Source organism: Chenopodium album, chromosome 2, assembly GCF_948465745.1.
Source record: "Chenopodium album chromosome 2, dcCheAlbu1.1, whole genome shotgun sequence".
In the NCBI taxonomy this organism is placed as follows: domain Eukaryota; kingdom Viridiplantae; phylum Streptophyta; class Magnoliopsida; order Caryophyllales; family Amaranthaceae; genus Chenopodium; species Chenopodium album.
This window is the reverse complement of record NC_137835.1, coordinates 79,491,869-79,508,081: the sequence shown is the minus strand read 5'-3', so window position 1 is coordinate 79,508,081 and position 16,213 is coordinate 79,491,869. Positions and strand designations below refer to the sequence as shown.

General features: G+C 37.6%; 1 protein-coding gene across 1 annotated transcript; it reads right to left on the bottom strand.

Annotated features, from left to right (window-relative positions):
* Positions 1–3,926: 3,926 nt before the first annotated feature.
* LOC145589097 (protein NUCLEAR FUSION DEFECTIVE 4-like) lies at positions 3,927–9,451 on the bottom strand. Its single transcript, XM_081645664.1, has 2 exons — positions 7,902–9,451; positions 3,927–5,474 (listed from the first exon to the last, which is right to left on the bottom strand). Exons 1-2 carry the CDS (start codon positions 8,352–8,354, stop codon positions 4,329–4,331), a joined length of 1,599 nt encoding a protein of 532 aa, XP_081501790.1. The 5' UTR covers positions 8,355–9,451; the 3' UTR covers positions 3,927–4,328.
* Positions 9,452–16,213: the final 6,762 nt, after the last annotated feature.

The following is a 16,213-nucleotide window of genomic DNA, read 5'->3' as shown; positions in this document are numbered from 1 at the left end:
GGGAGAAAAAGTAGACCCACGAAAGAAAGAAATAGAAATCATTTGGAATGAAACACAATTGTCAATGTTCGATCCACGAACAAATATGTGTGAACAAGAAGTTCAGAAAATTGTTCATTTACAAAGCACTGCAAATCCTGATGCATTTATAGATGCAAAGAAAGTGACCAAATCACATATACCAGCTGAAAATGCCCCTGCACGAATTGAAATTCCATGTGGTGATAAGATCATTGAAAATGAATCTCTAGCACGCCGAAAGCGTGGAAGACCACTTGGTTCAAAAGACTCTAAACCAAGAAAACTAAAAAGACCTGATGAGATCAACAACATTCCCCTTACAGAAGGTCAAGAAAGACAAAATACAGATGAGAATAAAGAAAAAGATGATAATCCGAAAGGGGATGAACAAGATGACCATGACATCGATAACAATGAAACTTCAATAAATTTTCTACCAGGAATTATTGGAATAGAAATGATGTTATCGTAAATGAAATATTTGCATATTCTATTGCAATTGAAATGGCATCCGACGAAAATGATAGTGAACCAAGAACAGTGGAAGAATGTCGTTGCAGGCATGATTGGCCAAAATGGAAAGAGGCAATGCAGACAGAGTTAAAGTCACTCGAAAAACGAGAAGTGTTTGGCAAAATAACCCTTACACCAGAAGGTGTAGTAAAGCCAGTTGGATACAAGTGGGTATTTGTGAGAAAACGGAATGAGAAAAATGAAATCGTTAGATACAAGGCAAGACTTTAGCCCAAGGTTTTTCTCAAATTCCAGGGATTGATTATGAGGAGACATATTCTCCCGTAGTTGATGCAACTACGTTAAGATTTCTGGTAAGCTTGACAGTCTCAGAAGGACTAAAGATGCGATTGATGGATGTAGTGACCGCATATTTATATGGGTCACTCGATACAGACATTTATATGAAAGTCCCAGATGGAGTAAAATTACCAGAAAACCACAAGCCTAGACATTTACTTTCCATAAAATTAAAAAGGTCACTTTATGGATTGAAACAATCTGGAAGGATGTGGTATAATCGTCTTAGTGAATACCTTATGAAAGAAGGATTCAAGAATAATCAAATCAGTCCTTGTGTTTTCATTAAGAGATCACAATCAGGATTTGCAATTGTTGCGGTTTATGTTGATGACTTGAATATCATTGGAACTCCGAATGAACTTGAAAGAACTGCAAAGTACTTGATGAAAGAATTTGAGATGAAAGACCTTGGACAAACTAAATTTTGTCTTGGATTGCAAATTGAGCACTTAAATAATGGTATTTTTGTCCATCGGTCTAACTACACTGAAAGAGTGTTAAAACGTTTTTTCATGGACAAAGCGACCCCAACAAACACCCCGATGATTGTTCGGTCTTTGACTATGAAATATGATCCATTTAGACCTCGAGAGGAAAACGAAGATGTCCTTGGTCCTGAAGTACCATATCTGAGTGCAATTGGAGCTCTAATGTATCTAGCTAACAATACTAGACCCGATATAGCCTTTTCTGTGAATTTGTTAGCCAGGTTTAGCAATGCACCAACGAAGAGACACTGGAAAGGAGTAAGACACTTACTACGATATCTACGAGGAACGAAAGATCTTGGTTTGCTTTATCAATCAAGGCAAGATGCCACCCTCATCGGATATGCAGATGCTGGATATCTATTAGACCCACAAAATGCCAAGTCACAAACTGGATATCTGTTCACCTATGGTGGAACTGCAATATCTTGGAAATCAACAAAGCAGACCTTGACTGCGACTTCATCAAATCATGCTGAGTAGATTGCCCTTTATGAAGCAGGACGCGAGTGTGTATGGCTAAGGTCAATGATCAGTAATATCCAAGAAGAATGTGGGATGAAAGAAGTAACTGAAAGTCCAACCATCATTTACGAAGACAATACTGCATGCATCGCCAAGTAACTGAAGGATATATCAAAGGTGATAGGACTAAACATATATCCCCAAAACTGTTCTTTACACACGATTTGCAAAAGGAAGGGAAGATAAATGTCCAACAGATCCAATCATCTGATAATCTTGCAGACTTGTTTACAAAGTCCCTACCTTCGAAGAGTGTTGAGCGGTTGGTCCACAAGATTGGGATGCGTCGTCTTCATAAACTATGTTAAAATCAGGGGGAGCACTACATGCACTGCACTCTTTTTTCCCTTCGATCAGGTTTTTATCCCAATGGGTTTTTCCTGACAAGGTTTTTAATGAGGCAGTACACTATAGCATATAATAGAATATTTTTCCTAGCAAGATTTTAATTAGACAACATTTACTCAGTTTTGTGTGGGCATTCAAGGGGGAGTGTTATGAAGCAACTTGTGTGAATGCCACACAATTATTTGGTCTTCTTTGTCATCACCATTAAATGCATAGCCAAGTTTTTCCAAGACTATTAACCTATATGTATGACTAATGTGTATCTAGTAGTAGCTTGTTTCTACTATAAATACATGGTGAATGCACTTGCAAATTCACCCATTCTCATTTTCATCCGTAGTGAGATAATATTACAGATAGTAAAATACTTCTTTAGCTCTCTCTCTCTATATATATAATTCATAACATAAATGTAATTGTTTTATCTAGGAAACCAAATTGTATGGATCATGATTGGTTCATTGTGTTTTGTGCAGGTATTTAAATGCTGATTTTATGGTAATATTATATTCCTACTAGTTTATTTAAGGAAGATTGGTAATGCATGATCTGAATTGAAAAGACCCATGTGAAGAGAAGCCCACTTGCATATTACAGCAGAATTAGTTAAAGGTAGACATTAGTTTTTCCATTAGGCATAAACAAAATTTAGAATTTAAACAAGTAGAGTGAGACACTAGCTCACCTAGTTACATATTATACACTACCATATTCACATATATAAGGGTGATGCACAAATCACTGAGATATAAGGGGAATTTTCAGCAGTTTTGGGGTATGTAAGGGTGTTTTGGGCACGTCTTAAAAAATAATGTTGAGGAGAAAAATATCGGAATATACTCTTGGATCCACTATTGTCTCTTGCATAACAAAAATTTAAGACATGAGTATCTTATATTCTTATGTGACTTCCATTCATGGTTTTAAATCTTGGATGCAGTCAACAGTCACATAACCACTTTCGCAAGCAATGGGGGTGGAAGGCGGCTGTTTTGGCCGAATATATTGGTCACAATGAGCTCAAAATCCTTTACAATACAGTGATACAACCGAGATATAATAATACCTTGCTTCTATTTGATTTAGACAATCTCCAAAGTACAAATCTCGGTTAATTAACATATTACGCATGCTTCAATTAAGAGTTGAAAAAGGACAAAAACAGCGGCAAAAAGAAGGAATTTAAAATGCAAAAAAGATAAATTGCACGAGGCTAATGCATCACAAGATATAATTGTATCAAAATACTCAAAAAATGCTAAACTATTGAATAGAGAATCACCTAACACAGAAAGAGCAAAACAGTCAAAAAAATTGTATACCAGCAGAAAGTCAAAGGAGAGAGAAAGAGAATCCGGGAAAGGAGGGCAGCAAATGGGACGAAATCTTGGGTGTCTGCTTCTTGTCTGTGAAATGACATCATATTGGTATTTTTGTGATTTTGAATTATGCTGAGGTTACACAAAGTATGAAGTATGAACCTTGCAGAGACCAAGTAACAAGCAACAAATTGTCCTATTTAACTCTAATTGATATGGTAGTAAAATTTTAACCCACTTACCTGACTTCTCCTTCTTGCTCCCCTCTTTGAGTAAGTTTTTGAGACATCATTTCAGCTTTGCTACGATTATAATTATATCAGCCTTCGTCGAGAAAGTGGTTAAACTTGATAGATAGTGAGAAGAACCATTGTGGATGCCAAAATTTTGCCAGTATACATATCATGAATTTTTTTTTTCATACTGAACCATTGAAAAGAATTGATTTTGAAAAGTTCCATCAGTTTCTGAAGCATATGAAAAATCGATTATTCTGGTCACAACTTTCAATTATGATAGAGTGAGTTACTGCTTCATATTACAAAATATAAAGTAGACTATGGTTTACCTCATAGTATAAAGCAAATGGTACAAGAATGTGCCAAATATGTAATTCATATTTACATGAACTGAGAATCCTGTAGTGTCAGGTGGAATACAGAATTTCCATCAGCCATTAGAAGAGACCAAGAATCATACATTTTATGGAGTGCAAAATGCGGGATAATTATAAGAGAAATATCAGGAACCAAACTTTTCTACACATTCAGAGAGACCAATTTCTTGGTCACATCTTGCTTCCTTACTGCCTTCAGGGCTTTAGAAACCTCCTACATATAACGCGCTCATAATAGCTTCTAGTCCTCAAAGATAATACTACGGCAAAGAGAGATCCCAGGAAAGTAACAGCTGCCATGATGAAAAAAGACAGCATAAAGCAATGTACACCCACACAAGTATTGGTTTCGCTGGATGTTTCTTTATCATAGATATGACCAACCACCCTAACTGACAGAATGTATGACCCAAGAGGGCCTGCTATAGTAATAGTATTGAATATGGTTCCCATATTTACAACCCCAAATAACTCGGAAGCAATGGTTGGCATCAAAGAGAGCTGTGACCCATAACAAATGCCCACCAAAATTGAACCAGCATAAAGACACCCGGGCATACCAGAAGCAATCACCAAATGCCCTATACTCATGATTCCCAAACTACCAGCCATGAATAGAGGCCTTGCCCAGCTTTTCATATGAAGGATGTAGTCTGATACATATCCACCCCCAAACCGCCCAAGAGAATTCCAAATACTCCACAATGAGACAAGAGTTGTGGTTTCTAAAGGTGTGTAACTAAGAGCCTCTCCAATTTGGGTGAGATTGTTCAATGTTGCTAGCCCAGATCCAAGTGCACAGGCTGTGGCTAAAAATAGAAGCCAGAAATTCATAGTCCTCATGGCTTGGAACAAATTGAAGTGTCCTTCCAACTCTGATGGCCTACTACTCGCTTCTGCATCTTCCTCCGGATGTTCTGACAGTCTCTGATAAGAGGTATCATCTTCTCTCCCATGTATCTTTTCAGGGTCTACCTGGTCAGTGACTCCCTCAGAGGATAAGCTCTGCTGAGCTCTAAGAGCAATCCACAGGGGTGAGGCGAGCAAGAATAGCAATACAATAACTATGAGGATATGAGCTAATAATTGAACAGTAACCACATTCTCCAAGACAATAACAACCACTAGATATGCAGAAACTACCACCACCACCCATGAAAAGTTGTTAAGATGTCGTCTTTCATCTACAGCATTAGCATCATAGATTTTCACAAACCACATGAGCAGTAATGGATTTACTGTAGACAACAAGGAAACCATTAGAAGAAATGAAGCAGGATTTCCAGGGAATATGGTTCGATAAAGCTGAATCAGCATCGCTGCACTCAGACCCAGAAAACCCTGAAATGGAAAATTGTACCCGTCTTAGAAATCAAACCATGTGTTACAAGACTACATGCAAATGCAGTAGTTCATTTGCTGACATGGTTAACAGAAAACATCAAGCAAAACCTGGGAGATCACGAATTAGATTGATTAGATTCAGCAATGCAAAACATTTTTTTTTTAAAAGATTGATCAACACTATAACAGTGATAAGTTGATGACAGATTGGATTTATGAAAATAATCAAAAGCACAGACCACCAAGAAAATGAAAATAAACCAAGATTAACAACATGCATAGAATATTATACAATTCAAACAACAGTATCTAGTTTACTGAAGAACTTAATAAAAGCATTATACAATGGGACGACACAACTTTACTTAGATGGGATGACACAACTTTACTTAGATTGTTCTTTCCTTCAAAAAACCCACGGGATCAAGAAACAAACTTGAATGCTGGAGAAAGATTAATTTTTTGTAGTCTGCATTAGGAAATCTTGGGAGGTTACTGCAGATCAAATTATAACGAAGTCTTCCCTTTAAATTAGAACTTCGTGAGGAACCTGCAATTATTGTCTCATGTTTGTTTTCCAGAATTGCCACAAAAAAATAAAGTTTTTCATATGTCTCTTCAAAGCATTTTTAAGAAATAATTCACCATTAAGCCATGTGATAATTGCTTTGAGATAAAAGGCCCAGTAAAGCTAAAATGGAAAATTGCATAAACATCTAGAGCCTGCCCAAAGCCTCAACAAGTAACTTTACTTTAATGTTCAGTCCAAGAAGAGCCCAAAGCAACTGATGACAGTGAGTTAATGTCTACATAAACAGACAGCAAACATTCTTCTTGTTCTTCAAGCATAGAAAGTTTAAAGCACACCATGGAATTTGGAAAAAAAAAAAAAAAAAAAAAAAAAAAAAAAAAAAAAAAAAAAAAAAAAAACCCAGTTGAGCTAATTATCATGCTTGTTTATTTCACGATGATCATAACACAAGGGTTGTGATTAACGAATTGCTAAACACAATAATCAGACTTTTTGCATATCTCCTTGGTCACAAATATCACAATGCCTTATTCCCTCTCAATCTCTCATTTTCTTACTTTCCAGTTACTCCCCTCTATTCCATCCCGTCTCCTTCATTTCCAGTTTTCCTTTTCACTCTAACAAACAAATGAAAATTAATCTTCAATTGCATCTTCTGTTGTTAACATTTTCCGGTTGAAACTGTTTTTCATGCATCCAAATAGAACCTTAAGGCCACAAATCCACTAATACCTTGCAAATCCACACTCTACTACTCTAGAATACATTTTCTAGTATAATGTTTTCTCTACCCTTATGACTTGCCAAAGCAAAGGAATAATAAAACTACTTGGAATTCTCCATTAAGGGTAATATGGAAAACTGGAGAAGTTAAAGTTAGGGGTACTAATTGAGTTAAACAGCTATCAAACAACTTGAACTCGACTATAAACTATAAACTTGAGCAAGCAATAACTCGACTCAATAATCTCATGAACAATTCAATAGTTTATATAACTAACATCTTTTGACAAAAAATAGAAAGTTGACACTTAATATTCCTGTAAAACAATAAAATGATGAAAGATTGAAACTTTAACGAGCACGAATCAAGCAAAGGCATCATCGAGCTTAGCAAGTAGCGAGCACACTTCAATTACTTACTTAAGTGGTCAATCATAGCCCGAAATTGGCCAAAACTCATAAAAAATTATCAAAGTACAACAATACATTCAATTACATAATCAACCACCAATCACTAAATCAATCAATCAATCAAAGCCTTAATCCCAAAAGTGGGGTCGGCTAACATGAACCAAATTTGATTATTCCGTGTAGTCATCAACATAAATCTTTCTCCTCCATCCCTTACGATCCAAAACTTCATCCTCACGTAAATCCATGCACTTCATATCCTTCCTCACTCCTTCCAACCAAGTCATCTTTGGTCTCCCTCTTCCTCGTTTAATCCCTCCATGGTCCCACTCTTCCACTCTTCGCACCGGTGCACCCTCGGGTCTCCGTCTTACATGTCCAAACCAACGCAGACGATTTTCCCTTAATTTATCTACAATGCCCGCCACACCTACTTTCTTGCGAATAACCTCATTTCTGATTCTATCTCTTAAAGTGTTTCCACACATCCACCTTAACATGCGCATTTCCGTAACCTCCATCTTTTTAATATGCTCTTTCTTAGAAGCCCAACATTCTGTACCATAGAGCAACACTGGTCTTATGGCAGTCCTGTAGAATTTTCCCTTCAACTTTAAGGGAATGCTGCGGTCGCATAGCACTCCCGTGGCCGCTCTCCATTTAACCCACCAATCACTAAACAAAACATATAATCAATCAAAAACATAAAATTAAGCCAAGTAAAAAAAAAAAAAAAAAAAAAGAGGGTAAATGTAAACCTTCATGATACCAACAGCAGTGCCACTATAATCCCGGAAATTATGAACAGCTGTAACGACATCCGCGGTATTAAAGAAGGGCATAGCATGTCCAGCCAAGAACAAGAAAAAACAGACCACCGGAACCGGTGGCCGGTAAATAATTCCGGTCACCGTTAACCAAATCAAGAAATAGCCAGTAAAGCATTGGATCGACCCGGCTAAGATAGCCACCTTAGGACCACCGAAGAACGACCGGCGATAGGCGGTGGCGGCGTAAAGTACGCCGGCGAGGATGCCGACGTTGGCACCCAAGTCTTTGAAAAGGGCAACAGTGTCAAGGGTAGTTTGGGAATAACCTTGGGAAGATTTGAGGGCAGGAGAGTAAATACCAAAAGTGGATGGTGTGCCACTAGTTGATTGAATCCATATACTTGCTACTGTTGATACCCATTTGTTGTTCATCATTTCCATGATTTTTTTCTGGGTTGATTAAAATCTATGTTTTGATTGGCAAGGTATCAAGTGTAAACATATCATACAAGAGTACAAGATACAACGGATTTGATTTGATATTGACTTGTTAATACTCCCGGTTTGGAGAGTATTTGTCTATTTGACACTTTCGTCACCACGACAATTTAGTGTACAAGCACTCAAGCACTTAACGATGAGTATGGAACGGGTATCCGTACCGTTAGTACTAATGGTTCGGGTACCCGATAACCAAAATCCCTAAAAGTGATATTCATAACCCGGATCGATAAGTTTGGGTATCTGGACTTCGGGCACTCGGATTTTCGGATCGGTTATTGGGTACTCAGTAAGATATCCAATAATGATAATTAAACTTAAATATGTAGTTATTATGATATAATTTACCACTTATTAACAACAATATCATATGATTTTGACCAAATTATTAATAATATTACTAATCATTGATATTATGAAGTAAAGTAAGAGTTTAGATTTTTAAAAAATATATTTAAGTAGAGAAAAAAACAAAAAAAAAAAAAAAAAAAAAAAAAAAAAAACTTGAATCGGATCGGGTAAATGTTAATTTTAAAATGATACCCAATTAACATATCCGATAACAAATTATCGGAACGGGTACCCGAACCGTTATGGTTATCAGATCGGGTACCCTTATTTTCGGAACGGTTACGGAACGATTTTTCTGGTAGTTTTGCTCAGCCCTGAAGGAGTACATATTATTGTTACCGGGCCTTCGAGCTTCGAGTGTACCTTTCTATAGGTGCATAGGTCTTTTCGTAAATTCGCATAACTCTCCTTTCTTTTTTTTTTCTCCTTTACTTTTACAATTAAAAACCTTTAACTTTTACTATCTCGTCGTCTCAAATTATGAATTTAACATCAAATTAGAGGTGATAAAAAAATTTGGGTCAGACCGGACTAATCCTTAATATCAAATGTCATGCCCACACCCATAAAAAGTGGATTTTTTCGCAGGCTTTAGCAGGCTTTTCGAACTATTCAAATTGAGTTCAAGGTTTTTTTTTTTTTTTTTTCGGATTGAGTTTAGGGTTTTAACTATATGAGTGTATATTGGCTTGCCTAAACCATCCTTTTTTCCAATGGATTGGGCCGGGCTAACAGGTCGAGCTAATTGATCACCTCTACTTCAAAACTAATATGTATCTAAATATATATATATATATATATATATATATATATATATATATATATATATATATATATATATATATATATATATATATATATATATATATATATGATGTGTCTATTTTATATAGTATTTTACCCCCGTCCCTTCGTCGTAATTAGTAGGGTTTTTGGCTCTTTAGAGCCACTTTTATTACTAATTGGTGTTTTCTAGTGTTTTCGTAGATTTGGTTGACTTTTGCAGGGATTTATGCTTGTGGAGTATTTTCCCGAGATATTTTGGAGCAATCACGAACATTGGAGAAACACGACCAGATTCTATAGCCCAGGGCCGATTAGAGCCATCGAACCGGTGATTAAGGGCTTGGTATAGGTGATACCGGGGCATTTGGACCGAGTATTCAAGACCGGAAGAGAAAACCCAGATTGGCCTGAAGAATTGGAGCCCAATCGTAGTCCAAATAGTGGCCCAAGTGAGCCGCCCGGCCAAAGAGGCTGGCGCCCGGAGGCGCGCCCGGCCGGGCGGGAGAAGCTAAGGTTGGCGCCCGGTGACGCGCCCGGCCGGGCGCGAGATTAGTATTAGGAAGCAAAAAGGCGCGCCCGATCAGGCGGTGCCTCGCCCGATCGGGCGCGTGCATATATTAGGAGACGATTAGCGTCGTTTTAGTTTGTTTTAGTTTAGGATTTGTACGGAGTATAAATACTCCTCCGTAATACGATTTTAGGACTCTCTCCTCTTTTCACTCTCTCTCTTTCCTTATTACTCTTTCTTTACTCTCTTAATTGGTTTCTTAGATTTCTTTCTCTTAAACCTTTGTTCTTAATCTACTCTTAATTCCAGATTTATTTTGGTAACGATTTCTCTTCTCTTAATCTTAGTTGTTTATTTTATTCATTTAATCATGTCTTGCTTTATTGCTTTGATTAGTTTAGTTTCTACCATGTGTGAGTAGTTCTATTTCTAGGGTTTATGGGGATCCATAAATAATATGAAGGGGTAATTTATTGTTGTTAATTATCAATGCTAGATTAATTTCCTATTGATTGATTTAATGCTCTGTGACTAGATTAGGCCTGATCTTTTATGCATGAATTTGACAATATTGATTCGAGATTCGACAGATGAGAATTGATGTTTAGGTCTAGTTTCAATATGCAGATTAATTTATAAATGGTTAAGTCGAGATGAGATTTAATGCCGGTAGATTAATTCTGTTACTGTAATACGTAGCGAAAGCCCTTTACAATCTGGTTAATTGATGCATTGATGTTTGACTATTATTGATTATTGGTATTGCATGATAACTTCTTATTGAATTGTTTTAACGCTTTACAATTACGACTTGTAAAAGTATAGCAATATTGAATTGATGAATCGAGCAGATGTTAATTTGATATTAAAGGCTATTTTCAATAAGAACTTAGATATAGTAAATTGCGAGAGCCTATTAGATCTATGTTGATTAATAAATTGTAAGAGTCTGTTAATCATGTTATTTATGCAATGTCAATGATTGATTACTATGTTTTACCCTGGAGTATTATTTATTGGTGAACCTATGCCCTAGATCCTTTTATATATTATCTTCTCCCTATTCTCATTCTTTGTAGTTTAGTTTCTTATTCAAATATAAATATGGGTTACTTCATAATCTAGATTATTTTAGTTAATTAGAAATAGAAAGACTTGTTTCCCTGTGGAGATTGACCCAACTTCCCTATCTGCTTTAGTTAGAAGGGCGAATGGCGCCCGACCGGGCGCGAGAGTTGGGCAAATTTCACAACTTAGATCGCCCGACCGGGCGAATGGCGCCCGACCGGGCGCGAGAACACAACCAATATTCAAGTTAGATCGCCCAACCGGGCGAGCTGGTGCCCGACCGGGCGCGAGCCATAACCGACGCTCCTTTTCTTCTTCTTTCTTCACTTTTCTCATTCTTTCTTCTTTCTCCATTACTTTCTCTCTCTAAAACTCAAATTCTCTCTACCTTCTCTCTAAGATTTCTCCTCCATTTCTCACCCAAATTCAAAACTTTTTACATTTTTGTAATCCTCTCTTGATCCTCTACATTTCCATATAAAAATTTTTCAGATTTAATTCAATAAATTTTTAAACCCATTTTCTAACATGGCGTCAAAGAGGGCTAGGTCCATTTTCGGTAGGAGCTCCAGTTCGAGGGAGGAATACGACCCAGATTTGCAACTTCCATACTGGCCGACGATCCGCATTGCTAGCCGAAAGCAAAAGGAGCGGCTAGAACATTTAATCGGTCGTGAGGTAATTCCTTCTTGGTGGTTAAACCGCCCTACTCTAGAATCATTTGGTTTGTTTGATTTTGCAAAACGATTTTTAAATGACATTGGCATGAGAAAATTTGTTGATATGCACTATCCTACATTCCGAGAACTTACTTGTGAATTCTTGTCTTCTTTACATGTTGTTAGTAGTAGAAATAGGCCAAATTTATTTTTTAGGTTGAACAATAGAAATATTAGCTTAACTTTTGTAGAATTTTATAAATTATTTGAATTAAATTCTGAACTATCTCACCAATGGCATGCGGACTATAAAATGGGTGACATATATAATGCTTTGACTGGTTTGCCTACTCCCGACCCCCAACATGCTAGTACCAAACCTATTCACCACCCTGTCCCAAAAATCTGGCAAAGATTTGCGGGTTTGTGTTTTTTAGGTAGGGCCAAGCCCCATAATGCCCAATCTAACGAACTAGTTGTCATAGGACACTACGTGTATGGGTACGGGAAACTGAACATATGCAGGTTTATAGTTCACCATTTGAGTAGGCATGCCACGGCCAGCACCACATCAAAAACCCCTATCCGTTTAGGTGACCTTATCACTCGAATAGCAGTGAAAAAAGTCGGTTTTGTAGTGGACGGACCCCACCAGCTGACCAACTGTGGATCAGATACCTATATGACTGCTAGGTATTTTGAGGAGTTGAGGTGGGTTCGGCCGGATAGCGAGCAGATACCCTTTTGGTGTATTAGGACTGGGAGCGAACAACCTTTGCCCATTTTCCCCCTTCCCAGTCCTGACTTGACCGCCTTTCCCCCAGGGCAACCTTCTTACACTTATGATGTTTTAGTTGCCAACGCTAGGGGGCAGGCACCACCACCACCAGTTCCACCACCCCAGCCTCAGCCCGAGGTGGTATTCTCTCCACCTCGCATGTCTCACTCCGTCCCTCATGTTAACTCTGACCCAGTTTGGGATCTTTAGAGTATAGGTCAGGTCTTAGGACGTATATAGCATTCCCATACTGACCTTAGGAGGATGGTAGGTTCCATAGACCGGAGGTTAGGGTACCTAGAGAGGAACCAGGGTAGAGCTCTTTACCCTATGTATGATGACTATGCTCGTCGGGGCAACATTCCCGACGACGCTATTCACCCTGACTGGTTTCAGCCTCCACCCCAGGGATACGATAGGGATCCCACTGCCCGTGGTGTTTACACTGACTATTCTTCCTTCTACGGGTACGGCCAGGACAATCCTTTCGGGGGACCGGCGGGGGGGAGTTTTCATGCTGATTATTTTGGTGGTAGCTCTTCTGGTGCAGGTGGTGCAGGTGGCAGTGGAGGTGCGGGTTTCGGCTCGATGGATGAGGATGATCAGGACTAGCTATGCTGGGCTAGTTCCCGAGCCAATGAGGACATTGTCTGATTCTGGCTTGGGGGAGATTTTGGTTTTGGTATTTTTTCTTTTCCTCTTTTCTTTTATTTTTGGTGTGTTTTCTTAGGTTAGATTTATTGCTTTCTAGGTTAGTTTTATTGTTTTCTTATATATGAAAAAAATACAAAAAAATTGAAAAATAAAAAAAATTCAAAAATACGTTCCAATGAATTGTAAATTATGCTTCCCTGTGCCCCTTACTTGACAAAAATTGTTTTGATTCTTGGTATTTGATGATAAGCATTGTGGATTAGTTAATCATAATTCGATGTTTGATTGCCTTGAAACCTTAACATGCGTCAATTTTGTCCAACTACTTGTGAATATAGTGCTTGACTAGTTGATTTGGTTAGGAATGTGTGATAGTTCCTGGTATGTCAATGAATTTGAGTATTGGTTTACAACTATAAGTAATATTTATATAATTCATTATTATGCACATTGAGGAGGACGAAGGCATTTGTTCTTTTAGCTAGCCTCCAGAGATTGTAGATACATTTGTTCCCTTCTTGCTACCCATGTTGTTGCCTTGACTTTTTGTTGTTTTATTAGCCACATTACAAGCCTATTTTGCCCCATTGGTTATTAGTCCCAAGCTTGGCTTGGGGGAGCTATTAGTGGGTGAGGTGAGGGAGTTTGTAGTATGCTTATTATTTGCACAACTTGGGTGGGCTTTTGAGAAGTTGTTTTGTTGTTGATCATGTTTATTTTTGATGAGTTTGAGAGTTATATTTTCTTGAAAAAATAAAGCATGATGTTATGAAAAAAAGAGAAGTTCAAGAAAAAAATATGTTGAAAAAAATAAGTGAACTTCAAAAGAAAGAAAAAAAATGTGTTCAAATGTTCTAGTTGGAGGTTGATCAAAAGAAAATAATTTTGAGCCTCAATGAAAAATTCAAGTTTGGAAAATAAAGTTTGTTTATTCACTCTATTTCTTCATTATTATATTTTATGAGTGATATGTAAGAGTTGAGATTATTTACCATGATTGGAGTATATTTGGTTGATGTTAGAGTTGGTTATGTAGGAGATGTTGATCATTATTTATTTTGATCATGGGTTTTGATAGGATTTGCTCCCTTAAGCATAGCTTTTCTCTCACTTATTCCCAAATTTATCCTACCCTTTACCCTAGCCTTACATTACAAGCTTTAAAGACCTTCCGACCTTTGTGCGTAGAATTGTATGAATGTGAAAGTGTTGTTTATCAATGCAAGTTATGGTTTGACATATTTCGAGTCGACTGGTAAGTTGAGCGTTCATTGTTTTATACACACGAGAGTGTGAGTTGGGATGGTATTGTTCACATAAAGGGGTTGGATGGAGAGCGATCGAGTACATCTTTTACTCGCCACAAAAATGAGAGTTGAGTGCGTGAGCACTAGTCTTGAATTCTATATGCTCTCGTGGTTTGCTCTGTTTGACAATTGTTAGGGAAGATTGGTAATTAGATGGATTTGATTGGTTGATTTTGAAGCATGTTTATTTGATTTACCCTGGATCGTTTGTGCTTGATTTTTACTTTTGGGGTGAAGCATATTTATTGATTCATTGATGAGATCTTTGCTTAGGGACAAGCAAAGGTTTGGCTTGGGGGAGTTTGATGTGTCTATTTTATATAGTATTTTACCCCCGTCCCTTGGTCGTAATTAGTAGTTTTTTTGGCTCTTTAGAGCCACTTTTATTACTAATTGGTGTTTTCTAGTGTTTTCGTAGATTTGGTTGACTTTTGCAGGGATTTATGCTTGTGGAGTATTTTCCCGAGATATTTTGGAGCAATCACGAACATTGGAGAAGCACGACCAGATTCTATAGCCCAAGGCCGGTTAGAGCCATCGAACCGGTGATTAAGGGCTTGGTATAGGTGATACCGGGGCATTTGGACCGAGTATTCAAGACCGGAAGAGAAAACCCAGATTGGCCTGAAGAATTGGAGCCCAATCGTAGTCCAAATAGTGGCCCAAGTGAGCCGCCCGGCCAAAGAGGCTGGCGCCCGGAGGCGCACCCGGCCGGGCGGGAGAAGCTAAGGTTGGCGCCCGGTGACGCGCCCGGCCGGGCGCGAGATTAGTATTAGGAAGCAAAAAGGCGTGCCCGATCAGGCGGTGCCTCGCCCGATCGGGCGCGTGCATATATTAGGAGACGATTAGCGTCGTTTTAGTTTGTTTTAGTTTAGGATTTGTACGGAGTATAAATACTCCTCCGTAATACGATTTTAGGACTCTCTCCTCTTTTCACTCTCTCTCTTTCCTTATTACTCTTTCTTTACTCTCTTAATTGATTTCTTAGATTTCTTTCTCTTAAACCTTTGTTCTTAATCTACTCTTAATTCCAGATTTATTTTGGTAACGATTTCTCTTCTCTTAATCTTAGTTGTTTATTTTATTCATTTAATCATGTCTTGCTTTATTGCTTTGATTAGTTTAGTTTCTACCATGTGTGAGTAGTTCTATTTCTAGGGTTTATGGGGATCCATAAATAATATGAAGGGGTAATTTATTGTTGTTAATTATCAATGCTAGATTAATTTCCTATTGATTGATTTAATGCTCTGTGACTAGATTAGGCCTGATATTTTATGCATGAGTTGGACAATATTGATTCGAGATTCGACAGATAAGAATTGATGTTTAGGTCTAGTTTCAATATGCAGATTAATTTATAAATGGTTAAGTCGAGATGAGATTTAATGCCGGTAGATTAATTCTGTTACTGTAATACGTAGCGAAAGCCCTTTACAATCTGGTTAATTGATGCATTGATGTTTGACTATTATTGATTATTGGTATTGCATGATAACTTCTTATTGAATTGTTTTAACGCTTTACAATTACGACTTGTAAAAGTATAGCAATATTGAATTGATGAATCGAGCAGATGTTAATTTGATATTAAAGGCTATTTTCAATAAGAACTTAGATATAGTAAATTGCGAGAGCCTATTAGATCTATGTTGATTAATAAATTGTGAGAGTATGTTAATCATGTT

Excerpts from the sequence above, each read along its gene's own strand:
- LOC145589097 (XM_081645664.1), bottom strand. The coding sequence starts at position 8,354 with ATGGAAATGATGAACAACAAATGGGTATCAACAGTAGCAAGTATATGG. Across the intron at positions 5,475-7,901 it reads CTGCTGTTGGTATCATGAAG|GGTTTTCTGGGTCTGAGTGC; the intron begins GTTTACATTTAC and ends TTTCCATTTCAG.